This window comes from Synchiropus splendidus, chromosome 1 (genome assembly GCF_027744825.2).
Source record: "Synchiropus splendidus isolate RoL2022-P1 chromosome 1, RoL_Sspl_1.0, whole genome shotgun sequence".
Classification (NCBI taxonomy): Eukaryota; Metazoa; Chordata; class Actinopteri; order Syngnathiformes; family Callionymidae; genus Synchiropus; species Synchiropus splendidus.
Window position 1 is genome coordinate 6,777,968 of NC_071334.1, and position 26,001 is coordinate 6,803,968.

The 26,001-nt window shown below is 44.3% G+C and overlaps 1 protein-coding gene across 1 annotated transcript in view; it reads left to right on the forward strand.

Moving 5' to 3' along the window:
• The window catches only part of LOC128752909 (glypican-5-like), a 45,282-nt gene extending 19,353 nt beyond the window's left edge, over positions 1 to 25,929 (forward strand). Inside the window, exons 8-11 of the mRNA XM_053854691.1 lie at positions 4,460 to 4,580; positions 9,692 to 9,833; positions 23,912 to 24,009; positions 24,788 to 25,929. Coding sequence (XP_053710666.1) covers positions 4,460 to 4,580; positions 9,692 to 9,833; positions 23,912 to 24,009; positions 24,788 to 24,886 — 460 coding nt within the window. The 3' untranslated portion in view covers positions 24,887 to 25,929. The remainder of the gene's footprint in view (positions 1 to 4,459; positions 4,581 to 9,691; positions 9,834 to 23,911; positions 24,010 to 24,787) is intronic.
• Positions 25,930 to 26,001: the final 72 nt, after the last annotated feature.

Here is a 26,001-nt window from a genome sequence, read left to right on the forward strand (position 1 = left end):
CTGGGTCTCCGCTGAGCTTTTCATTCCTGAAGAGATGGCCAAGGTCCTCGGTGTGGTCGTCGGAGAGCTGATAAGTGAGGACGGCTGGACTGCTGCGGCTCATAAATAATTGATCTTTTCATTACGTCTTGCGTCGGCAAAGTCATAAAAATCGGTTGCACTGTTTTAAAGAGGAGATTGCGTTGACCCCTTCGAGTGTCAGTTTGTCCTACCTATGGCATTGAAGAAATTGGTTATCAATAATGGGTATTTTACGGGCGTTTTCTTGATACCTTTCTGTCATTGTTTTACCATGAAATGGTGCGGAGATGGGTGGAATGGTTGCAGGACTGCTGGGTCCAATCCAACATAAAGAGAACTATCTAGCCGCAAGCACTTCCAGGCACTTCCTTGTTCCTCCGTGAGGATGACGCAGGGTTCAAAATGGGATGTTTCTGTTGAATATAAATGTGAGCCATGCAAGTTTTACATTTAATAAATCCAGGCGCCCTGTGTCCGATTCAAAGACAGTTGCTCTCTAGCTGGTCCCTCCCTTTCCTGGTGATCTCCATTTAATAGTCCGTCTGAGGCACTACCTTCATCTCTGGTGACAAGCTACGGCCAAAATGGCCTTCCTTGTCAGGTGTCCGGGATCCCCTTAAGACACGGGCATGAGCTTGTGGCATGGCGTCTGCTCCTTCTATCCAAGAGCCTTCATTTGGGGATGTATTCCACCGAGGCACGTCATTGATATTTCAGTGTTGTGATGCTTGTAGAGGCGTGAAGAGTCAGCTGCGAGTAGCTAAATGATTGTATCACTTGATCGATTCAGGAATGCTGCTGTATTCGCCCAAAAGGTTAACATCATGTTGTCGAGCACAGCCTTTGCTAGGTCGATGGATGCCTTGGTGAAAAGACAATCTGAAGCTCCTCGATGAAACTCACAGTAGTGGCTCATACTAAAGCAAAATACACATTCAATATTAGGCTTAAATAAGGACAGACGATGAGCAGAAGTGCTCTGTGCTCACATTAAATAATAATACTGCTTTTGTTTACTGTCTGACTTCATTATTGGGTTCATTGTTCGGCTGAAGTGAATGCTGCGTGCGGAACTCCTCGGATTAATGAAGGTCAAATCAATGCTCCTTTGTGACTTCAGGAAGATTATTGAAAGCATGGCATTACGCCTCCTAACTCTCATGTTGACAATCATCTTTTGAGTCTCACAAACTTGTGATCCTGAAGTCCAATCTCTTCTCGCTCTCTCTCTCTTCTTATCTCCTCTGCATCTGTCCCTTGTTGCACCTTTGCTGTGCTTCACTTCTTTTTATCAGGATCACAGTCATCATACTAGTATTTTAGTCAGCTAGTTCTTCTGCAAGAATTGTTGGAAGAACAGAGATTTCTCACAAAAGCTTGTTGGTCATGTCGCCACACTTTTCAGGAGGCTTGGAATGAGTTACCTAACCTTCTTTTGAAAGTCCAAGACCCTAGACAAGGACAGGAGTGTTGCCTGTGTGACCATGTACTTGCTGTTTTGAGTTGATGGTTCTGTCTTAATCCTTTGGGCACCAACAAAATATTCAACTTTGATATCACTGGCTTGTAGCATGGAAGTGGTTGCAGATGAAGCCATGCTGGAAAAGAGAAGCATGTGACCCAAAGTTTGGCATGAAAGTAATCGCACCTGGTGGCGGTCATAGTGTATTACATAACTGTCATATTTAGCTTATCTCTGAAGGAACCGTGATGATGGTGATGATGAAGCAGTGTCACGTTCTTGTACTGCCAGTCTTCATCAAGGATGAATATTACTCTTCAAAATACGCGTCAGTCCATGTACTATAGCTGCCCTGGACTGTTGACTGAATCTGTTTCATCTGATACATGAAGCACTGGAGAAGATGGGAGAAGTGAGTTGTTTGTGTGGGTCATTCTCCATTCCTGTGAGGCACATAAGTCATAAAGGAAGTGATTTTGTGGACTCTTAACACCAGGGGATGGTTTACACGTTTCCCTCAGAGCCATGTTTTCCCAGCCAGCCAGGAACCAGCGATGCTGTCTGGCAAACGTTCCTGAAACTTTCTTCTCACATGGGTAATGTTTCTTTTGATGACAGGCCAAACAGATGTGAGACACTTGGGAGTCTGACTCCTGACTCAACATGGTCACAGTGAAATAGTGGTGGAAACAACTTATGAAGAGGGTGACAGAACAAACTGTCCACCAGAGCTGTGAGGTTAATCACCCCTGAAGGTGCGTGAGTGGTCTTGTATAGCTGTCCTTGTGGGGAGTCATTCTTGGAAACACATCTACTTGTGAGGACATTTTGCATTGTAGGGACATTTTTGCCAGTCCCCACAAATCCAGTATGACGATGAAAACTTCTGAATTAATGGGTCATTATCATTAAATTTACATTTGGTTAAGAGAAGCCATTTGCTTTGGATGGTTTGGTTTAGGGGCAGGAAGGAGGGAAGCATTATATGAGCGAACCTCACAAAGAAGAAATTTAAAAGTGTCTCCCAATTTATACCTTAAATTTAGTTCATTTTTTTTTAATATGAAAATAGCGGTAAGTGTTTTTTCTAATATTGGGAAAAATAAAGTTAAATACTCTGGCACTTTATGCGCAGAATGTGTAAATGTACATTGAAACTATAAATTAAATTGTTTAAATCAAAGTCTATTGTTGATACTGTCACGAGTCAAGGACGTGGAGCGGGACCTAAGCGCAGGTGGTGATAGACACAGGAGGCAGGAGCGAGTTAGAAATGATTTTAATGTTTAACAAACAATAAAACCATGAATGAAAACGTCACCGAACCGGGAGAAACAAAAGCAAACTCTGAAAGTGCAAGCGGAGAAACTAAAACTAGTAGAAGTCCATAAACATGAGTAAAAAGTCCAAACAGAAAACCACCGAACCAGGAGAAACAAACCAACACAAATCTGGAAACAGATTGACAAAAACACAATGAGCTGAGATAGTGACTAAAGAAACCAGGAAACACGCGGAAACAGGAAGAAACTAAACAGTAACTCAGGCACCAGGGTTTAACACAGAGCAATCCAAAATAAGCTAGGGCACAGAACGAGAGACCGAAACAAGGAGAGTCAAGAGAACGAGGAGTTACCACAGGGAACAAAGGAGAGCGTCACAGAAACTAGAGAAGTCCATCTGGGGGAACAATAGGAGTCGCTCACAGGAACTAGAGAAGTCAAATCACAGAGAGGCGAACTCATGGAAACAAAGAAGACAATCTGGCACATGTTGCTGGAGTCCAGGTGTTTTTGTACTTAGGTAATCGGGGTGGATTGGCTCCAGCCATGTGCCAAAGAAACAGGGAGAACGGAGGGAGAAAACAAAACCAGGACTCACGTGACAAAATAAGAGCAGCGTCATGACAGATACATTTACATTTAGTTAAAATTGTTTTCAGTACAGATTTGTCATTCAAAAAAACACACAAAAAATTGGGAATTTTTAAAAAATAAAATTTTATATATATGAGCCAGAGCATTTAGTTGGTCACTTAAAATTGTATTTAAAAAAAAACGCTCCCAAAGAAATAATTATATTTGAGCTGTATATTCCATTTGTTGGTTTTTCAGTGACTGGCTGTGACTGCAGAGAGGTCAGTGGGAGTTGTTTTAAACACCCTCAGAACTCTCTTGGAACGAACTGGAGAAGTAACAAAATGCTTCTCTTTCAATAGGAAACAGATTGAATGCAATAATCTGAAGATGAATGAAGGATAAGGAGAGGCAGCTGACCACAGAAATCCTGTCGAATGAACTGAACTGCGTGATAAGACAGGACAGGAAATAACAAGGTCCGATGTAAAACCCTCACTAAATGAACTGATTAAACACAGCCTTCAGGAGAAATAATTAACACGAGCGCTGGTGTTTCCTTCTTCCAGAGGAGCTGCTTCGCCAGCACAGACAGGATTAGCTGAGAAAATGAGTGAACGTAATGACTCAGAAGATCCGCACGCAGCACAATGAGCGAACAAAATAATCCAGGATGAGCAGAAAGCAGCTCGCCAAGAGCCGCTCTACTTTCAGTGTGTGGCACAATGGTGGAGTCAGAGCAGTCTACAGGTGTGTTCTCATGAAGCACCGCTCTGAAGGAGACATCATCAGAACATCCAGGACAGTGTGTTTCATTTGTGTGGAAACTTCACCGTCGCTTCTCCTCTCTAACTTCATCCTCTAACTTCAAGTTTCACTCGCACAAATTTACCTAGTTTCCTTGGAAAAACTTTGTGTGAGAGCGCTCTATGTAAATGGGATTCCATTACTGTCCATCAGCTCAGTCTCAGGTGACCGCGGCCTTGTTCAGGAACAAGAGCTGCTCGCTCTTTTGTGATGGCCGAGCATGTGGTGAAAGCATGAGCAACACAGCTGGAGGAGAAGTGGGTCAGGACGGAAGTGGGACAGAAGTGCTGCACGTCTCTCTCTTCTCCTGCAGTTATGCCGGTCGTGTGGTTGGCAGCAGCCTGAAGGCCCAGAGGGAGAATCCTGAGATGACTGTCCGCAATACCGATCCTGTCCTGAAGGGGGCCAAACAGAAGCTGGAGCACCTCACTCAGGTGAGAACCTGCTGTCAGAAGAACTGGGTGAACTTGTGAGCAGCTTTCATACTGAGCGACTGACACACTCACTGACCTCTGTTCCTCTTTCATATGGTCCAAATCACCACAGACTCTGGTCACATGCAATGGCATATTTGAAATGGATCTCCACAAAAGTCTCAGTAAATTTTACCAGATGATGAGGATTGTTTTTCAGAAGAACAGAGATGGAAATGTAGCTCTCAGTCCAACTCCATCTCTGAGCTGCAGATGACTTTCACGGTGACATCCGAGAAATCAATCATCATTAAAAAAATGGGGAAAAAAAACATCTATTTGCATTGCTATCTATTTAGCTCGCACATGCACGACACACTTCCTCCTCTGCAGCTGTCACATCTGGCTCACCACAGTTTACTGTCTGTCCCTTTTTCAAAGAAAAAAAAACCATTTGAGTGCAAATGGCTTGCAACCTTGTGCGTGTGTGGCCAGTCTCCAGCTGTTCACAGATAAACTCACAAACAGGAGGTGTAAACACACTCACAAAAACACGTCAAATACTAACAACAGGCGGGTTTTCATCATTTGCCGCAAATGCGCTTGACATCATGGACGGCATGTGACGTCACAAGTGTGAGGGGGCGCCACTTCAGTCTTTATCGCCTTCCGAAGGTCTTTCTTGGCCCATTTGGTGCCGGGACCATTAATCATGTTGCGTTGACAAACGCTGCGTCAGCACCTGCCTCATATGTACACAGACACACATGCACGATTTCATTATTTATGGATGAGATTTGTCCTCGGCAGCTCATTAAGTCGCTGGCCGTGTTTGCAAAATAGCATCAGTGGAAAATCCCAAACAGAAAAACAAGCTAAAAATAAGAGGATTAGAAAAGTCAAGTTTTAAAGCCTCGAAGGGAATAAATTATGAATAAAATCCTTGTCATACATCAGATATGTAGGTGTTTTTGCCACCGAGGTTTTATCGTGCCAGTTTTTGTTTTTCAAAGTGCATGTACTTACTTTCAGATTTGGTAGAAAATTGAGATAATGTTTTTAGAATTGTTATTGTTTTGTTATTGGTTTGATACTTTCCCGATACTTTGTTCAATTTATATCACGATTGAGATTTATTCATTTAAAAATGCACATTGTGTATTTATAAATTATTCATTTTTGTAAATGCACAATGCACTGGAGGTGCAATAACAAGAAGCCAGAACAGGTTCTGACAGTAATATTTTGGGGGCTAAATAGCTTCAGCAATTGAGAGCCTGTGTTATCACAGACCAATGTGACACACGCCGTGGCACCTGGATTAAATCACCAATATCCAACTACTTTCCCTGCAGTTTTACAGCCCAAGACGACCATCCATGGCATAGATGGTGTTATTCCAGTAGCTACCATCCTCCAGAGCTATACTGGGCAGCGGTTAGCAGAGAGCGCTAACATGTTAGCACAGGGCTAACCAGCGTGAAACTCTGGCAAAAGAGGCTTGTGTCAGGCCACACTTCCCATGTGTCTGGCCTTTCTAGCCAAGTGACTTCATATGGATCTATATTACGAATGCAGTCTGTGGTGCGCTCACCAGATGGCGCTGTGGAGTGACAGTTGGCTGCCCGATGCTAGCATCAGCTAGGTGAATCCAGCAACCTGTCCTTGGTCTACATTTGACAATAGTTGGTGTTTGAACATTCTCCAGCGTATTATTATTATTATTATTATTATTATTATTATTGTTGTTGTTATTATTATTTACCATTTACTTTAGATCCTGTGTTATTATTTGAGACCAAATGTGTTTCTTGTTGATGATGGCAGAGCTTCTCAGAGTCCACGTATATTTCTATCTTGATCCAGTTCTTTCACCACACAAAGAGCTTTGTGCTTTTGCTCAGCTCTTCCTTCACCATTACAAAGAAGTTGGTGTGGTTTCGATTCGTTCGTGACAAAAATCTTCATCGCATTGTTCTCACTTCCTCTTGCAATGTCGCAGGCGTTTGTTCGTCGCATGCAGTAATGTGTGAAAGGCTCTTATTAATTACACAGCAATCCAGGCCTGTCACTCGTGCCATTTACACTCTCTGTCGAGCTGTGACAGTAAATATGGAGCAGGACAAAGATGCAGCGCAGGAATTTTAATGAAGTCGTCAGACGTGTTGTGGAGTCTGGCCTGTCGCTCCGTCTTTGTCCCGTCTTATCTCCCCCTGTCCCACTCTGGGCTCAGGTGTTAGTTAGCCCTCTGCAGCGCGGCTGCTGTTTCATGCTAGCTTCACCCTCTAATGAGTTTCGTTGAGATGAGTCATCCACGTTTCCTCCCAGTTACAGTTTATGCTCGTAGCATTGGCCGATCTGGACGAGCCTGCGGTGACGGTGCTTCACCTCTGTTGCTTTTTTTTTTTTTTTTTTTTTAATTCCACTCTCTCAGGTTGCTGCTCCGCTCTGAGCTAATGAGGCTTGGCTGTTTCTGATGGCGCTGAGGAAACTGTTCATTCAGGCTTCATTAGTGGTGACGGTGTCATTGTTAACGTCGTCCGATCTCAGGAGTGTCATCGCTCTTAGATGTGATGTCTCACTGAGTCACATCTGCTCAGGTGAAGCAACATGAAATGGAAGATGTCTGCCTGTAATATATACAGTATATATGGGGATGCTCCGATCGATCGGTCACTGATCGTGATTGGCCGATTTCAGCGTGATCGGTGAATGCCAATCACTACCAGTCACTGCCGATCACAATAACAGATCACGTGTGACAGCCGGCGCTCTGATGAAGCCCTGCTGGTTGTGACGCGTTCGCTCCTCCCTACAAGCAGCAGCCTGTCTGCTGTGGAGCGTCTTTCAATCTGTCATGTAAAGTTAGCATCCTGCATTTAATGCTCCAGCACTTGACGCAGCACGGAGAGTTTACCGGGCTCATGAAAGTGAGACCACTGGTTCCTCAGCAGCAGGCTGTTAGCGCAGCTGACGCTTAGCAACACCCGCTGGTCCGAGTGTGACATTCGGAATGATAAGAAATAATTATTAATTTCACTGAACTAGATGACCAGCCTTTCTCGGGTGTTGTTTACGCGGAAAGCGGAAACGGAAACAACACAATCCATCGCCATTTCTAATCAACTTACTATAAAGAATAACTTTATTAACGTTGTTTTTGTCTGTAAGAGAAAAGGCTTAAAGCGCATCAATTTGCCTGAAATAAAATAAATGAATGAAAAAAGCACTTTATTCTAGTACAGCAAAAGTCCGCACCACTATTTGAGAAGGACGGCTGTAAATCACATGACTAATATCTTTGAAACCCCATAGCTCTATGAATAGTTTTGTCATTAATCGCAACATTGAATCATCAAATAACAATAATAGAATCTAACTTCAATTAAAACTAGCTGGTGGGAGTCTGTTTCGACGAGGGATGACTGTGGAGTCCTGTCTCCCGCTCTGCTTGATAGGGGACTAAAACGATCAAGGCAGCATTAGAACAAGGGTGAATTGACTCTTTAGCTGTGAATATGTCACAAAAATCAAAACTGTTGTTCAGGACCATGATACAGGATTTTCAAAAATACCAAAGAGAAAAATTCAGTTTGGTATTTGTCCCATGTCTCCACCAGCCTCCTTTTGTGCCCTAAATTACTCAGGACAGACTGTATTCCTCTGAATAACTGAATCGGGGTCTGTCCCCAGGGAGTTTCTGTGTCTGGTGGCACCGAGTCTGTTTCAATTACAGACTTCTGACATTCGAAGCAGCGTTTCTCTGGCAAACATTTAGAGTGTAGTTGTGGCCTTGTTTGCAGTCAGATGACATGATGTTGAATCATCGCGCTCGATGTCCAGCTCACTTGGACGCCAGCCCAATCAAAACTGTGAAGTTTGAGTTTGGGGTGAATCGGGGTTCTTTTTGTGTGGGGGTTGGTATGTTCCGCCTGGCATTCTGGCCTTGTCACGCCCTCATTTATGGACAAGGCGGAAGAAAATGAATGAATTGTATACATGCACCTGGTAAGTACCAGGTAGATACAGTGAATTCATTTTCTGCATCATTTGAGTCAGGCCTTTTGTTGAATCTGTGGACGACTACTTGAAGAAGACTGCACCATCATTGTGGGTCCACTTCAACTTCACATTGTCAAGTAACAGTCAAAACTTCAGTTTCTTCCCCTCAAAACTGTGCACTGCTGCACCCAGTTAAAAACTATTGTTTCCTCGTGGAGTGTGTGTGTATCATTTCACTCTATACGATCAAGAAACAGCTTATTCCGTATGTTTGTGCATTAAAGGGATTAACAGTTGTAATGCAGAGTAAGCCTTTCTAAACACGGCAAAGCAGATTTAAGCAGCTGCAGCAAGTCAACAACTGATGCCGCAGTACTCCGGAATAATCATTTAGATGCTCATGCCCTCATTACCCCACATGTAACATTGGTGGCTTTTTTACCAGAAAATCCGCCTTTAAGTTGGTCTTTTAGCTCAGCTCTTTCTTCCCATACAATGTCCTTGTGACTTGAACAACTGCCTGGGTAAGAATCTCCCACCAGGACAAGCCTTCCAAGTCTTTGCCGCTAAGCATCATGGTCTTGGACTCACCGACTGCTTTACATTGTTGTTTGCATTCACTAAACAATTTACAGTTTGAGGTCATATGTAGCTCTTCCATGATGCCCCCTTTTCACCTCCCTGGTATGAGGCCCAGTACACAGAACGGATCCACGAGTCTGTATCTGACTTGGTGTATTCAGTCAATGATATCAGGCGCCTGAAACACAAACACAAAACAACTCTTTCCATCCCTGCTTTACGATGACCAGACCAGTGGGTACGGGACTGGAGTGCTACGATTACAAAGAAAATAACAGCTGTAGGTGGAGTTTAAAATCAAAGAACAGAAGCTCAGTTCATTCAGTATAGTTACCTGAAATGTTCCTGAAAAAGCTCAGAACCAAGTCTATAAATTCATTTTGACTTCTGCAACGTGGAGTGAACATTGTTCTGTTCTAGAGCGAGGTGGTCCGGATGTTTTGCTCTGCTTGTCTGCATCCTTGTGCTGCAAGAAATTTCATCCCCTTTGGCAGATTGTGTGTAAAAATAATAGAAAAAAGAAAAACTTCTTATTCTTTGTCCTTCAGGAACTGTTAGCAGAGCTCGGCTGGGCAACTCACACCAGAGGGAGCGAGGAAGAAAAGCAGGAGGGAGGCAGCGCGCAGACTGAAAGAGGCAGCGGAGAGGAGTGCGATGATGAAGATGGCTGTGGAGCGTCTGGTGAGAACGGTGAGTCACACTGATAATCCAGGCAAAAATTGCGAAATAAACACACACCCACTCATGCGGCCTGGAACTGTGATGTCGACGCACACGGCCGCAGTAAATGAAGATCTATAAACACATGTCATGGACACAAAAACAACATGTGGGCAGTTCGCTCTGCAGTTGGGGGGGGGAGTGTTGCTGCCTCCACATATCCAGCACCAGCAGGGGAATGCCCAGGGGGAGGGAGGGAGAAAGATGGATCCGACTGTCCTCTCCATCGCAGCACTTTCTCTACCGCTCTTTCTCTTCCAGCTTTCCACTGCCGCTTCCAGCCACTGTACAGAGAGTGAATCTATGGACGGACATAATTCATTCAACCGTCGGTGTGTTGGCTATACATTATATATGCGCCTCATAGCGAAAGGAGAAATGCAGCATTTAAATTGTTGATGAGGAATCATCGATATTTCTTGCCCTGCAATCGTGAGCATTATAACACTTGATGAGATCTGTGGAGGAGCAATTATTATTTCCTGGGTCTGCAGAAGAGCAGAAGCTCACGCTGTCTGCAGGTTTGTGTATCACACTGTTGGTGGACAGTGGACAGTCTGGACAGTCAGAGCAGCTCCTGTCCACCTTATACTGCCTCACCGATCTGTAAATAAGGAGCAGGAGCCACTTCACAATGTCATGACAGTTAACCCTGTGGACGACAGAGTTTTTTTCATGCAATATTCCACGACATCATCACTACATTATTTCAAAAGTCAGTAGCTTGGAAACTGCTGCAGATGAATGTATGCTGTGGAGGAGAACTTCAGTGTGCATCAAAACATTGAAACTTTAATTCCTCTTCTCAGTCCTCAGATGTCAGTCACAGATGAAATTTTGCTGCACACTGCGTGTAGATCATTTGCGTCCTCCCACTCGTGCACGCACACACTCGCAGTACCTTCACATTCACCATGGCGTAGAGAGCCTCCGAGCTAACATGACATCAGTGTCACTCAGTGTTTCGTGACCTAAATGCCATATGAATTAAATGTGAATTTTTAAATGTAAATAAACAAAGATTGGAAATTATTACAGGGTCTTATGCAGCAAGGTAAGATTATGAATGTGTCAAGAAACTCCCCAAAACTATGACTCAGTGATGCAGATGTAAAATGATAGAAGAAGTCAGAGACCATTTAATGCAAAGATAATAATAATTCTGGATTTACGTTGTTCTACCACTCTGGCTGCTTCCAAATTGTTGCCCCTGTGCTTGCTGGAGTTCAACACCACGTTCTAAACCTTCTTAATACGACACATGTACGTGTGCAATCGTATGTTTGTAGGGTTAAATTAATAGAGCACTGAGAGGAGCAGTGCTCCACTCAGCTGGTCACGGTCCATTTCTTCTCTACTTCACTGAAGGTCAGCCTGCAATGTTGCTACGACAGTACAGCGTAATACACTTCATTTTTATTATACCTGGCTGTCTTAGTTTGGTGTGTGTGCGCGCTGCAAATACATGATTGAAAGACTTTTGGGAAGGATGACAAGGTGAACTGGTGGTTCCCACTGAAGGTGTCATAGCTGTGGATGAACTCATATGGAAATAGGTGGTAACAAAAGAGTGTAAAATTACTCAAGACGTTTTATATCTGACTATAGCCCCCCTGCAATTCTGCTGGTGAGCTTCATGAGGTTGTCACCTGAAATGGTTTTTCCATCATTATGACCACATCGTGGAGCTCATTGAAAAGGCCAAGGGGTTGCAGCGTTGTCAGCAAAGCAAGCAGTCGATGAAATACTACCACTACTTCAACTGCTTGGTTATGGATGATGGTGTTAGATGATGGATAAATATTCCTCTCATACCAGTCAAACTCAAGGCCCAGGAGGTGAATACACCCCTTCAAGTATTTGAATGTGGCTCTCAAGTGCTTGGTTCACCTGAATTAAAAACCTATAAGATGGAAAAGTAAACATGTACTGTAGCTCAGCAAAAGGTAGAAATGATATTGAGCTAATCTCACACCAAACTGGAGACAACAGTGAGTTGACAGAACCCAAGTGTTCTCAAGTCCAGTAGAGCCTTGTTGTGGGACCAGGACATCTTTGTGAGTCCATACACAGTGTGGAATGTGTAAATCATGCACGTTGATCAACAGCCTGCCGGTTTCTGTTGGAGCGACGGAACGTTCCATGAGAGCCAGATCATTTCCAATCGCTGTAGAGGACCAATTATTTTCCAGCCAAATCTATAATGTCATATCGGGCGGTGGGTTGTTTTTAACCTCTAATGAGACGACCATTTTTCCCTCTGGGCTCAGTATCAGAAACAGTTTGTTTGTAGGAATTTATATTTTCTATTGACTACATCATGGCCTCATTACTCCGGAGCAGGGGTCTGGCCACCTCTGTCAGTACTGTGGGCGGATTATGTCACCAGGGTGGGACGTGTGGCCCTGCGGGCAGTGTGTAATGGGGTCACCGCCCACATCGGGTCATAGAAGATAGTTGGACAATTATTCACCTCCAATGAGCTGCTATTTATCTGTTTAGATCTTGACTACTGATAGCTGACTTAACAGTGAGATCTCTCTCAAATCAGGGAAATAGTTTGGAAATAGAATGTTAGTTTGGGATTCGCTGCTGCCATCACTTGTTTCTTTCACTGAAGGCCCAGTTTTATTGTACATTTTAACAAGGTTGGGGTCAATATTGCGATGTTTGCAAGGTTCCTGAGCGTTCGTATAATTCCCAGCCTCCGCGTTACACGCGCCTAAACAAGTATATGACATACATGGCGTCATTTTCTGTTAACCTTGATGTGTCAGCGCAGCGGAAAGTCCCTCCCCGCTGGGACCCAGCGCAGTGCATTGGCAATTTTGCCGAGAAAATTGCCAGTTATGATTTAGCGAGTTTGCTCAAGCCTCAACAAATTCCTGTGGAAAGAATCCCAATAAAGGGGGACAGCTGACTAGCAACTATGTGAAAGGAAAGGCTTTGACCTCCAGCAGCAATCAGAGATTGAACTTTAAGTTTTCTGCTGAACATGAATATGAGTTGTTGTTGTGTCAGCCTTCTTCGGTGCATGTTCTCTTGATATATCGTGTGGAGTAGTGATGGGTAGGTGAGGTATCATGAAACACTATCGCAGGGTTGATGTCCTAATTTTAAGAAGCCACTAGGTGGCGCTGGTATATTTGAAAATTATGTGATGTGTAGTGTCGAGCTGGTGTTCTGAACCTTTTTGATATTGGGGCCACCTTTTCCAGAACGAATGAATAAAATAAAAGAGAATAAAAGAATAAAATTTTGGATAAATAAATATAAAAATATGTCTAAATATAATAAAATAAAAATAATATATTTTATTTAAACTCCATATAAGATATAAGTAACGTGCAAATGCAAGTATTGCCATAAAATTAATTTTAAATTTTCAAAACTGCTTCAACAGGTGCTTTCATGAACAGTTTTTATTGTTAGGGATGCCATCACTTTCTTTAGCATTTTTTCTTTTCCAGAACGTCTCCATAGTTGTTAAACTCTCACAGATTTGCAGCCGTCAAGTCAATGCAGTGACACACTACTGCCACCATGGGCCTCGGCCCAATGGTTAAGAATCACTGGTGTATAGCACCTCATTTAGCGGTGAGCTTTTCCCACGTGCTTCCCAGCAGGCACTGTGACTAAGGATGATCATTTGAGGCGCAATATTTACCACGTGACCCAAGTGATTATTCAGTAATAATAAAAGGCACCAGCCCATGGCTAAACACAAACCTCAAGCTCTTTCCTCAAAATACCCACGGTGTCAGGATATGTTGCAGAAGGCGAACCTTCTGCTTCAATCGAAAGCCTCATACGTCAACATGCCATTCGGTCCTCAGACCATCGCCTGAAGAAAGTTGTGATGATTCTGTGGCGGCAAACTTTCCGCACCATTGTGATCAGAGGGGAGCTTATGGTGAACACAAATTCAGATCAGATTCACACCTCCACACCAACCTTTTTCTGTTGGTTCAGACCGGTTTAGACTTTCACTTCCTTCTGTAGGAGGAACTTGACTAGGAGCAGAACACCAATGGTAGAGATATGGTCATGGACGCAATCCTCGCCTCTATTCATTTCTATCAGGAAGGTATCAGGTTTACGAGAGCCTTCTGTGTTCCGTTACAAGCCTTGGAAAAAGTTTGGGCGAGTGTTTAGGTGGTCAACTGCAAGGCCACTGAGTGACATGCTACACTACACACACACACAGACATTTAACTGTCTGTCTGCCATTGTTGTATCATTGCATTATCCATGTTATATCTCCCTTCAGGGCAGAGACAGTTCTCACCCACACCGCCCTTTCACACCGCCCTACTCTCTTCGGTCAGACCTGCCATTTTAACACTGTTCTCCTCCTGGTCACTCCTCCTCATGTATTTTTGGCCCTAACTATGGATGGGTAGCAGCTGGTAGTCATCTAATCTGGCAACTGCTGTGTCTTAGCAAAGGTTTTTCCCGAACGCGAGTCTTGCAAGAAGTAATTGGCATGGTCTTTTTTTGCACTGGAGCCCCCTCAGCTTGGCACTGGTTGCATTCTTGGCCTGTACAAAGAGGAACGTTGCTGTGTTCAAGGAGCATAGCTGATTCCAGCAAAGGGGAATTCATCCTGAAAATGTTTCAATCGTGTAAAAGGACTAGCAGCTCTGATAGAGAGAGGCATGATGCTCCACTTCCAGTCAGGATCTTACCTGGCCCCGGCTCCCTTCCATGTTTTTCCAGCCTCTCCGTAGATAAGGTCTCCACACTGTCTTTGATAGATCTGGAAATCCCTCACTCTGAGGCCGCTGAGGTGGCAAGGGAAAGCGATGGCTGGGGTTCCCTTTGAAAGTGTTTCCTCCTCCTCCTCCTCCTCCCTGTTGAAGATGAATGCTGGCCTCTTGTCTTCCGGCTCTCTTGTTAAAATTCAGCTTGCACTCCTCTTTGCTAAGTCATAGATCATTGTTCGAGTCAGGAATTCTGCTTATGGTGACGGTGTCTGCAGAGGTTTTGTGCAGGGACGTGTTTGTGGTTGATATTTGGCAGAGCGGAGAGTGTTTTGGGTGCATTACTGTGCTCTGACTGAGGCAATTCTCTGCCTGCTCATCTTTGCAGGTATATCCCGACAGTCTCAGAGCATCATTTATTCATCAGGAATTTTCTATTGAAAATGGAAAATGTCCTCTTTGATTCCTGATAATCAATTGCAACACTGTTTTTTTTCTGCAGTACATCGAGGCTCACCCTCCCAAACCAACAGTGATTTCGTAACTCTTAATGGTTTGTTATTTCGCAAGGTAGTTTACACCCAGTTATTATTTGGTTTAAGGGCTTTCGCCACATCAAAAGGTGTTTATCTCTTTCTGGAGAGGCAGAGAAGCAGGAGGCCAACATTGCTCAAGGATCAAAAACAGAAGAGAAAGCTGGGCACCTAGTTAAACCGTCTGGGCGTAGCCGACTGATTTACCTGTCTTTACGCCGCGGTAGGAGGTAACGCCATGACATCTTCTGATACTATTTGAATTTCAATTGTGAAAGCACTTTTTCGAATTGGTGTTGCAATGTCAGCACCATTGCAATAAACCCTGCCACCATGTGTGCCAGGCATAGAAAGACTATTGAGGCTCTCTATGGTTTGTTGAGTTAAATATTGCCAGCCTTCTTTCCTTTTTCACTCAAGCCGAACCAGACCACTGACTACTGGGTTGGCTAAATTAGCAGTGCATGTACTTGGCATTGGAACATTAAAATGGAGTATTGCCCTTTACTGGCACTTCATGCCTCACTGAGACTACAACACTTGAGAAAGGCCAAGAATGAAATTGTCTGTAAGCTCTGTTGAATTCAGATTTACTCCTTGGCTGAGTCTTCTTAAGATATAAACCATTGAAATGTCGGTTGTACGTTGCCCATGACTCAAACCAAGCAACAACAGCAAAGAATTTCTTATCTTGTTCTTCACATCGTCTGGCTGTGTGTGTAAAAAAACTACGATTGGCTCAGTCCTTGCTTGAAGTTCTGAGTTAAGGAATTGAATACTTGTGATGGGTTGATCATTTTTAGCAAGGTGGCTCTCCCTGCTCTAAAATGTTTACATTTAAACCACAAGTGCGCCACCTAGTGAGCTATGGAAATCGGTACACTGTTTCGTGAAGCCTAGCCACAAGACAAAGACCAGACAAGACTCTCTGTGGTAGCTAGCCGTGTCCTCACATATGAATTGCTCTATAACAAGCAGTTGCAGTAGTTCTTAGATACGTGGTTATTGTGCACTTGAACCACCCATTCTTATGTCCACCTGTGGTCGGTGTCTTGGATGAAAAACTGGGCCTGTAAGTCACAACAAAGTACGTTATATAATACGGTGCTTCTCCACCTAATGAGGTAGTCATTACATTACATGCTGGGCAGTTGCTCTTCATGCTCCCTCTTCATTTTATTAGGCAACAAACCTGCTTTGGAATTCACCATCATTAAGCAGATTGATTTTCCTTCTTCAAGTCAGTGGCTTGCTCCTCCGATGCCGTGTCTGCCCAGACAGCCCCGTTCTATCGCGTCAATAATGTAAATGTAATCACACTTTCTCCTTTCCGCTGCTCATCCCTTTTGTCTTATAATTCAAATGCAGTGTCACCAGAACCGTGATGCCCCTCGCAGGAATGGAAAACAACGCGCATCATGACCTCATATTTGTCTCGCTTTTCTGTCTGCTTGGCTTCCCAGCGCCGCTGAGAATAGTTTGTATTGTGAAGGAGGTGGAGGGTGGAGGATAATACGGCGTGTGTAACAGGAAAAAGTGAATGTGTACTCACAGAATGGCAGTCAATCCAGGTTACCATGGTTACAAGGTGGTCTGCCCTCCCATGGGTCCACGTGTGATGACGGTGAAAAAAAGCTGGAGTGTGAGGGAAGATAATGAAATGTGAAGTCTTTAGGATTATTTTTGTTTCAGGTAATACTGCAGAGTATTTTTCACGGTTTAAGTCATGCGAACAATAGATGCGCTCAGCATATATCAGGGGATATTGTCCAGCAGAAGCCTTTATTGCCTCCTCACCTCTGTTATCTTTGCCTTGCTCTTCTGGATCATCCTGTAATTCCACCGGGCGAAACTCTCACATTCCTCTTTCACTGTCTGTGGAAAGTGTTTCATCTTAAAGAGAAAGGCCCGGGTTTTCCATTTGTTTAAAATGACTCAGCTGCGCCACAGGACCATTTGAGCTGCGTTCACGAGCGTCTCTGGCGGTCTAAAGGGAGCCGGAGAGGACCATAAAGACTCTGCCGGGGCTTCTAATCTGACCCTATGACTGTGAAAGTTCCTGCGGTGCACCTTCCAATCAGGTTGAACGGTGCCATGAAAATCAACTGCCTTCTTCAAACACCCATAAAATACACTGCCTCACGGAGGTTACAGGATGGTGTTATGTTTCGCTTTGAGATCCTTATGATGAGGCTTTGACTGCCTGGTTTGTTTGAGGTCGTATTCGTACTTTCACCTGAAACCTGTAAACTGACGCTGTCAAACTCAAAATTAATAGCATCCGGGCAAATATGAAGTAAAACTTGTAATGAAATGGTTCCAGAAATTGGTCTGGTCAAAGTGTGGCCCGGGGCCATATGCGGCCCGATGCCTGTTTTTTCGTGGCCCGTTTGACATCAGACTAAAATTATAACTAATATGTCCTAATTTTTCTGCCTTTTTTGTTCTTTCTCTTTTAGTCACCACATGGTCTTGTTTAAGACTAAAATTTTCTTCTTTTCATTGGCCATTTTTGTGTTTTTCGTGTTCCTCAAAATACATTGAAGGAATATTGAAAATTGATTTTGTATTAATTTGCCTTTTTATTTTGGACGTCTAGTCCATAGTTGATTTATATTCAAATTCTGCAGATAAAATGAAATATTTCTATAGGTTTCATGGCATATTTACACTTCTTAATATCCTTTACATTTCATTTTCTCTGGTTCATTTTGTCCGTGTTACTTGAGTATACATTTAGGATATTTTGCCATCATGTTGTGGAGTCTTTGCTGTCTTTCCTTTGGCATGATGGCCACTCACAACCGCTACAGTTTCTAATGTGGCCCTTTAGGAAATTGAATTGCCCACCTCTGTGGTAAGGGCTGCCTTACTTTTACTCATTCAAGTGGTGCAGATGAAGTGAAGCTCCAGGAACAGTCCTGGTGCTGAAGCTTCAGCAAACATATCTGTGCAGGTGGTTCAGACAGTATAAGAACCGTCCACCGGGTGACTGCAGGTGAGCCCGACCAAGATTTATGCGCAACATTCTCTGTTGCAACTGCTCTGTGTGCATTTCCTCCATATTTCTGCACATTTCTACAAAGCTTACAGATGCGGACCAAACAGAGCAGTACCACTGGAAACCATGGGGGGCAGTGTTGCTGTTACTACCCGATACGTAGCTCGAATGAGACACGGAGAAGACAGGCCGAAATTCTCCGTCCTTAACAGCCTCACCAACCACCGTTTTCTCTTTTGTGCAAGAGCAACATGATCAATACTCTACCACAGTCGCCATGTTGGTTTTGCAGTTTGTTGTTGTCATAAACTCTTGACCATGGGCTGCTCCCCCTGGTGGACATATTGGTGAACAGCAATGCCAACTTGCAGAATGACAGGATCTCCCTAAACTGGAACACACTGGTCACGTGCCCGATGTCCATCTCCTAGTTTCTAGTTTTACTCGTTTCTAAACGTTATTTCCAACACATATCATTATCGTCTGTTGAATGCTTCATTCAGTGCACTTGAACTGCTACTCTTCTGATCCTCTTCCCCCGAGCCTCATTACACTCTGCGAGTTACTTATTGTGAGATGAAATATTGCAAGTGGTTTGTTTCTAGCACAACTGAGTTACATTAGTGAAGTAGTAAGAACCATTTTATTACACAGTAATAGTCTGACTTTCGTGAACCTGTTGTCTTGAACCTACTAAACTGTATAAAGAAATCACTGTTCTGTGACTCTCACTAAATATTCACTCTGGTCTGTCTAACTCGTGACGTGATGCTGAAGGTCTGACAATTACCCATCCGCCTTCACAACAATGGCTGCCATTCATGACGTGCTCTTTGTACTTGGTGTCTCTCACAGGAGCTGTCTGATGCTACAGACAGCAGACATGCGCGCAGCAGGGCTGCATGTGGTGCAGGCAGGACAGCGCTCCAGAGCGAGTGTGTGGACAGCATGTGGCAGCGGTTAATAAGCAGAATGCTCGGAGCAGGGGCTCCGCCTCATTAAACACGTGCACATTTCCTCTTTGCTTTTGTTCAACTTGCTTTAAAACAATTGGATTTTCGATGTCTACAGGTGAACGGAATGCACCCCTCTATTAACCCCACATGGTGTCTCATGTCACCGCCGAGCTGCTTGTCAGTCAACCTGTGTCTGTCTGTCTGTCTGTCTGTGTGGTCGCTGTAGCACCGCTCAAGATCACGAATGCTTTAATCTGTACGACCTTTTCCTAAGTGTTGCCCCGGCTTTGACTCGCCCTGGTGCCTTTACCTCCAAGTCTTCACGTAGGAGGCTCCACGCCGACGTCCCTGTAGGCTCAGATTGAGCTACAACCTTCAACCAGATTCTGCCAAAGGCAACGCTTAACCTTGAGTGGTGTTGCCTTCGCGAGCGTAGGTGTTGCATGAATAGCTTTTATAGTCATCGCAAGACAAGTAATCACCATAAAACTAGGCATTCATGCGAAGATGCTATGATGATGAACTGCTACTCCGAGGCAAGTGCTTGTGAAGCAGGGATTCTTGACTCAGAATAGGACCGTCTCTCCTCTGGGTTGAGTCAAGCTAGGTAAGGTGGATGACATGTCTTGTCAGGATGCCTCCCTAGTGAGACTGTCGACCGTGAGCAGGCCCCAGGGCAGACCCAGGGCACGAATACCTGATTTAGTCTCTCGAACGCTGCAGGGTTCTGGAGTAGTCAGGGCCTCTTAACTTCAGCTGCTGCCCCCACGACCTGACCTCACATAAGAGGACAACAGAGGCGGATCTAAATATAAATGTTGCTAAACATGATCTTGAAAGTTCAAATGCTCCTCAGAGTGTGAAGATCTCACGTGCACTACAGGCTGAATCATCCACCACGGATTTTCTTGGTGACAAATTTCCATCTGTGATACGAACTCTGGACCATTGCGGCGAGTGTCATTCAGGCCACGATGGCTGTGGCAGATGAGGGTCTTCAGGATTTGTCATTGATGGCGACTCCCTTCCTTCCCCTGCTATCTTTTATACAATTAGATTCTGGTGAGTGCTGCTGCTATCGCCTGCCTCTCAGCGCGGCCTTTCTTCCTGCGTGTAGGCGTGTAAATGTATCTGCAGCATTTCCAGCTGAATCAGTAATGAGCATTTCATTACTTCTGCCTCAGTTCCCCAGGGAGGATTCACACACACACAGCGGCATCCAGACGCTCTGCAAGGTCACCCCGCATCCTTTGTGTGTGTGTGTGTGTGTGTGTGTGTGTGTGTGTGTGTGTGTGTGTGTGTGTGTGTGTGTGTGTGTGTGTGTGTGTGTGTGTGTGTGTGTGTGTGTGTGTGTGTGTGTGTGTGTGTGTGTGTGTGTGTGTGTGTGTGTGTGTGTGTGTGTGTGTGTGTGTGTGTGTGTGTGTGTGTGTGTGTCAGTTCTCCGAGTTGAGGACCAACAAGATGGGACATAATGAGAGGTCCAACTGACAGTCCTGTATAATACATCACAGGCCTTTGATCATTACCCATCCTCCAGTGTGTCCCTGCTCCCCCTCGCACACAAAATTATGATTCACCTATCTCTCGCTTCACCCTCTCACCTCCTTTTGTCAATACGGACGCACAACTATTCACACCCGACGCGCAAATATTTGACCCATTCCCAGTCTTAGACAAGACGCGACTGATGCTCCTTGCTAGACCCACACATGAAAGCATAACTAACATTCTTGGACGACACACTCACTGTTTATACACGCGTATATAAAATGTAAAAGCACTGTTTAGCAGAGCCGAGGTGTTGACAGTGGGGTTTTGTTACGCGATGCAGTCAGGAGGAACGAATGAAAGCAGCTAGAGTTCAGGTTGTTTAGATGGGAGCAAACACTTAAGAGTGTAGGGCTGGGCAAAGTGTGGCCTGGGGGCCACATACGGCCCTTGGTTTGCATCTTTGCGGCCCACATTACGTCACATTGCTGCTGTAAAACAGAAAATATTTCTATTTGTTGTCCACTCAGGGCTAGTGGGCAATGCAATGTGGGCGATCGCCAAGGTCGCACAAGGTTTCCACTACATGTAAACCAGCGTGACGCACCGCCTCGGCTTAAATGAGAGCTGCCACGCCTGCAGAATAATGATGACTTTTGAACGTACTAAAACAAAGTGGCTACATCAAAACTTGACAAATAACACCTTGTGCAGGTGGATATGATCTTGGTGATTCTTAACAGAAAAATTCCAACAGGAACATCATGTTGAGAGAGACTTGTCATGATTCAAAACTAGTGTTTTTATTGTCTCAATGTGGGAGGGGGGAGTGATCCCTCATGGTTTCCAAAAATCCTGCCTGGACCATGATGACAAAGAGTGTGTATTCACATTCAGTTTTTTTTTTTTTTTTTGGCTTGGTGAGCCTCATAATGGTCATGCAATATGTCCCCCAAGAAAGGTCTTGGGCCTCTCGTAAGGAGGAGGCTACAGGGCAGACTCAGGAGTCACTGGGTTGGTTTTAAATCATGACATCGTATTAAGAACTGCTTGTACTCAAAGTTACATATGGATCTGGATTCGGACGGATCCTTCTGTCTGTGCCCTGCCTTCATTTTGTCCGTGTTTCTGCACGTTTCCACTAAGCTTACGAACCAAACAGTGCAGTACCACTGGAAACCATGGGGGGCAGTGTTGCTGTTACTACCTGATACGTAGCTCTGATGAGACACGAAGACGTAATGGTGGAAATTCTCCGTCCTCCAGTCGTGATATATTTAATGGCCTCAAAAAACAGTGCTGCCTCTGTTTCCTTTTTTGTTCAAGAACTACATGATCAATACGCTTCCACAGTCGCCATGTTGGTTTTGGAGTCTTCCATCCAAAGTTTTTTATGAAAAGGACGAGAACATTTTCGTTTGTAAATGGAGCCTAAATGGGTCTTCAGCTCTGTTTACACAAATTAATAATGAAGTTTGGGAGATTTGAACGTGGCTCAGTGTGAAGTCTCGGGGAGGTGTGTGTGTACCTGAGCGCGTGTGTGTGTGTGTGTGTCTGTGTCACACTCGGGAGATTCTCTTACACTTGGCGGCAGGCCTGTTTCCTGTGGTCCACCACAGCTCTGATTTATGACTCCTCTCCGCCCACACGGGACCCTCGCCGTCACCTCGGAGGCAAAACTTCACCTGAATTTCAATTCTGTCGTCTTCATCACCCCCGGCAAACAAACAAATGTCCACACAGAACGCGCACATAAGCTGCTCTGAATTTCCAAAAGGCTTGATGTGTCACCGTCTGTTTCCATCAGCTCTCCTCCTCCGCCTCCTCTTCCTCTGTCCATATGCGATGACCAAGCGTGTGTGTGTGTGTGTGAGCAAAACAGAGCGCGAGTGAGGCTGACCAAACGTGGACATGAGAATCAGAGCAGAACCCTGATGCGGACCCTTCAGATGGCTCTGGTTATTCACACACACTCACCCTCATCACGCACAGCATCAGAGGGTGAATGCGTTTTATCAGCTTTTATTGATTTCATGAGACCATGGTTGGAGGTTTGTTTTTTCTTTAGGATGTTCGGGCAGAATAAATCGCCTTGCTTTTCTTATTCGCTTTGTAACAGTGAAGCCGTCAAGCAAGACGGAGGGATGGAGCATGAGCGATGAACGGAACCCTCCGCACACAAGAGACAGACAGCAGCATCCACAGATCACATCTGGGCTCCTATATGGCTGCTTTAAGCCGCAAAAGTACAGCAGTAAAACTTCAGCGGCTGTTACGCGTTCCTCATTAGCATGATGCGCAGCGTCGTATGATGCTAGCATCATGCTCCTCATCTTTTGATGAGTGGCACCAACACACACGCACATTTGCTAAAGTAGCGCTAGCATCATTGCAAAATGAGGCACAGATGTGTGTCTGGTGAAAAAGCAGCTGCATGTGTCTCAGCAAACAATTAAAACATGATTTCTACAAACATTGACAACAACTCACCAATTATCGCTCCCGCTCTTGGTGTGTGCTCACTTGTATGGCTCTCCTTGTGGGGACTTATTCTTGAAAACACACTTCCTTGTGGCGCCTCAATTTGAGGCTGAGAACGTCAAAATAACTGCGTCATTATAGTTGGTCTAGAGTCCTGGTTAAGGCTAAGGCTATTTGTTTTGGCTGGTTAGGTTAAGGGTGAGAGGCTGGGGAAAGGGTTATGGCAATGACAGGCCCCCACAAGGATAGAGCTACGAGCATTGGCGTGTTTTTGTGTGTGTTAATTGAGGGTGCTTTCCGAACGTCTTCCTCAAGAAGAGTGTGAGGCTCATCCCTGGGCACCTGAAAGGAGCTCATTGTCTATTGTGCGGCAGGACAATGTCTATTGTGAGGCGCCGTATCAGATGTCTGTGTGCGCCGCGGAGATTAGCGCGTACGTGTGACACAGCAAAGACGACGATCCAGACCGTTTGTAGCAGTAGCAGCAGCGCAGGTGAACGTGTGTGTGGCTGATAGACTCCTCATGATGTGTGTGTGTGTGTGTGCGTGTGTGTGTGTGTGTAGCTGGCGGCGCAGTCTGTCTCTCTGTCCTGATCCACTCATTTACCTGAGTCCCACCCACCAGGGAACTGGAGCCATTCCAAGCGCACACACACACACACACACACACACACACCTACCTGAGTATGAAGGTGGAGGAGCAGCTGGTGGAGTCCAGCTCTGCGCCCACCAAATGAGGCGTTATTCTGCACATCTGTGTGTGTGTGTGGGTGTGGGTGTGTGAACTCAGTCAGGAGTAAAGCACAACAGAACAGCCATTATTTTAATGGCTTCGGTGAGGGATTAAACCTTGACCAAATGAATGATGCTGGTGTTTTGGGTGCAGGCGGAGACTCGGACGATTGGTCCAGTGGTCACCGTCCAGTGACGATGGCTGCTCCTCCTCAACACTGGCTTCCTCCTCGACACGTCACTCCACCGCAGGTCGGTTTCAGTGATGCTGCGCCCCCCCATCCCCCCATATAAATGTTTAAAAAACATTATTATTATCATTATTATCATTGTTTTATATATATATATATATATATATATATATATATATATATATATATATATATATATATATTTAGATTCTGTCTTTAAGAAATTGTCCTTAAAATATTTTACTTTGTCAATTTTTTGTAACATTTTAACTACATTTTACATTGTATTTTTTAATATATATTTCCACTTAAAATTATTATTTTTTTATTTAAAAAAAGAAGTTATTTTTGTTAAAAGTGTCACATTATTTCTACAGTTCCATAGTCAATCGTCTCATTATAATTTATTATTTTTTGTTTGAAATCCTGTTTCTTCTCATAGTTTTTATTTCTATTTCTATTTTCAAATGTTTGTATTTATGCTTATATGTTCAAAGTATTTTTTTGGATCTCACTTCACTTTCATAACATTGCGTTTGTTCATGATTACAATATTGTTTTTTTTTAAGTAATTTTTTTGGTTTTTTTAATGATTTTACAAGCTGAAACTTTTTGCTTAATTAAAATTAATAAAAATTACTTATTAAATGTGTTTTTTTATATAAATATTTTGCCAAGGCAAAACCTTTTGGCCAATTAATGAATTTGTTTATGTTTATATTTTTCCAAGCTGAAACCTTTTCTTGATTCTCTGAGGAAGGTTTTTGGTGAATTTATGTCTCATTTCAAATTTTTGCTGGCTTTAAACAGCTGACCTTTCTTGTCCTGTGTTCCCTCAGATGAGCGGCGCTCCTGGCTCAGCCAGCATCCCCACAGCCTCCCCGACGTTGCTGCTGCTGTCACTCCTGCTGCTCTCCTCGTGCGCTGCCACCTCCTGAGCCCAGGACTCCAGAGTGCACCATTGTACATCCTATGCTTGTGTAGTGTGTGAAGGAGGCGCAGCACGCTCAGCTTCTTTGTGGAGCCACAGGGACGGTTTTCTATGTCCTCTACTGACCTCTACGTTTGTATTTAACGCTGGTAGACGGCACTACTTTTCTGGGGAGAGATGTAAATACAAATCTATATTCTATATTTATATGAAGAGCTTCCTATAGAGCTGTACATAGAGTTGACATGGACAGATTGACTGGGATGCTGGAGACCTGGCTGGTGTGTGTTTTGACCTTTTCATCGTGTCTCACCCGCAGAGAGGATCCATGACAGCTACTGTTCACGCTGTTAATGCAGCAGTGGGCTTTTCGCTACTTGTGATGATTTATTCATGGTAAAGAGACATGAGAGCTGAAGGAGGCAGGACACCCACGGTAAGCTGCCAGCTGTGCGACGCTTCCCAGGGTTTCCGCTACTCGAGTGCTCTTCATGTGAACGGCTCCTTGGTATCGACGGTGACGTTTGGTTCTGCTGTGTTTGGATCAGTTTCAGAGCCCTAACAGTTTTCTTTTTTTTTTTCTACTGACAAGCCGTTTTATAGTTTGGTTAGAAAAAAGTGCCCCCTCCCAGAAGTGTCTCGAATGAGCTGCCCATTTCCTTCTGCTTATCCAAGTTGGGATCATCAGAGCTTAGTCAAAGGCTACACTCTCCTGAGAAATCACAGTGTTGCAGCAGGTCTGGCTTCTGGCTTCCCCTGGAGGAGCAGTGGTTCAACTTTGAGTCTCACCCGGATGACGGACTTCTGTCTATGAGAGAGAATCCACACACCTGCATGGAAGACTTCACTGTCTCTGTGACCTTGTTCTTTGGCTCAAACACACTTTGGGGTTGCGACTCTCCGCCAGGTACAGTGGCGGAGGGAACATGAAGTTGACATGAAACCATAGTGGAGTTTTCTATTTCCACCAAGAACAGGGAAGCGGAGTGGAGCTGAGTCATGTGAGAAAAATGATTCCTCCATGCACAAGTAGTGTACAAGTACTTTCATTTTAGTACTCACCGACAGCAAGTACGTACAGCATTACACATCAAGTTGCTCTGATTTTTTACTCAGTATGTT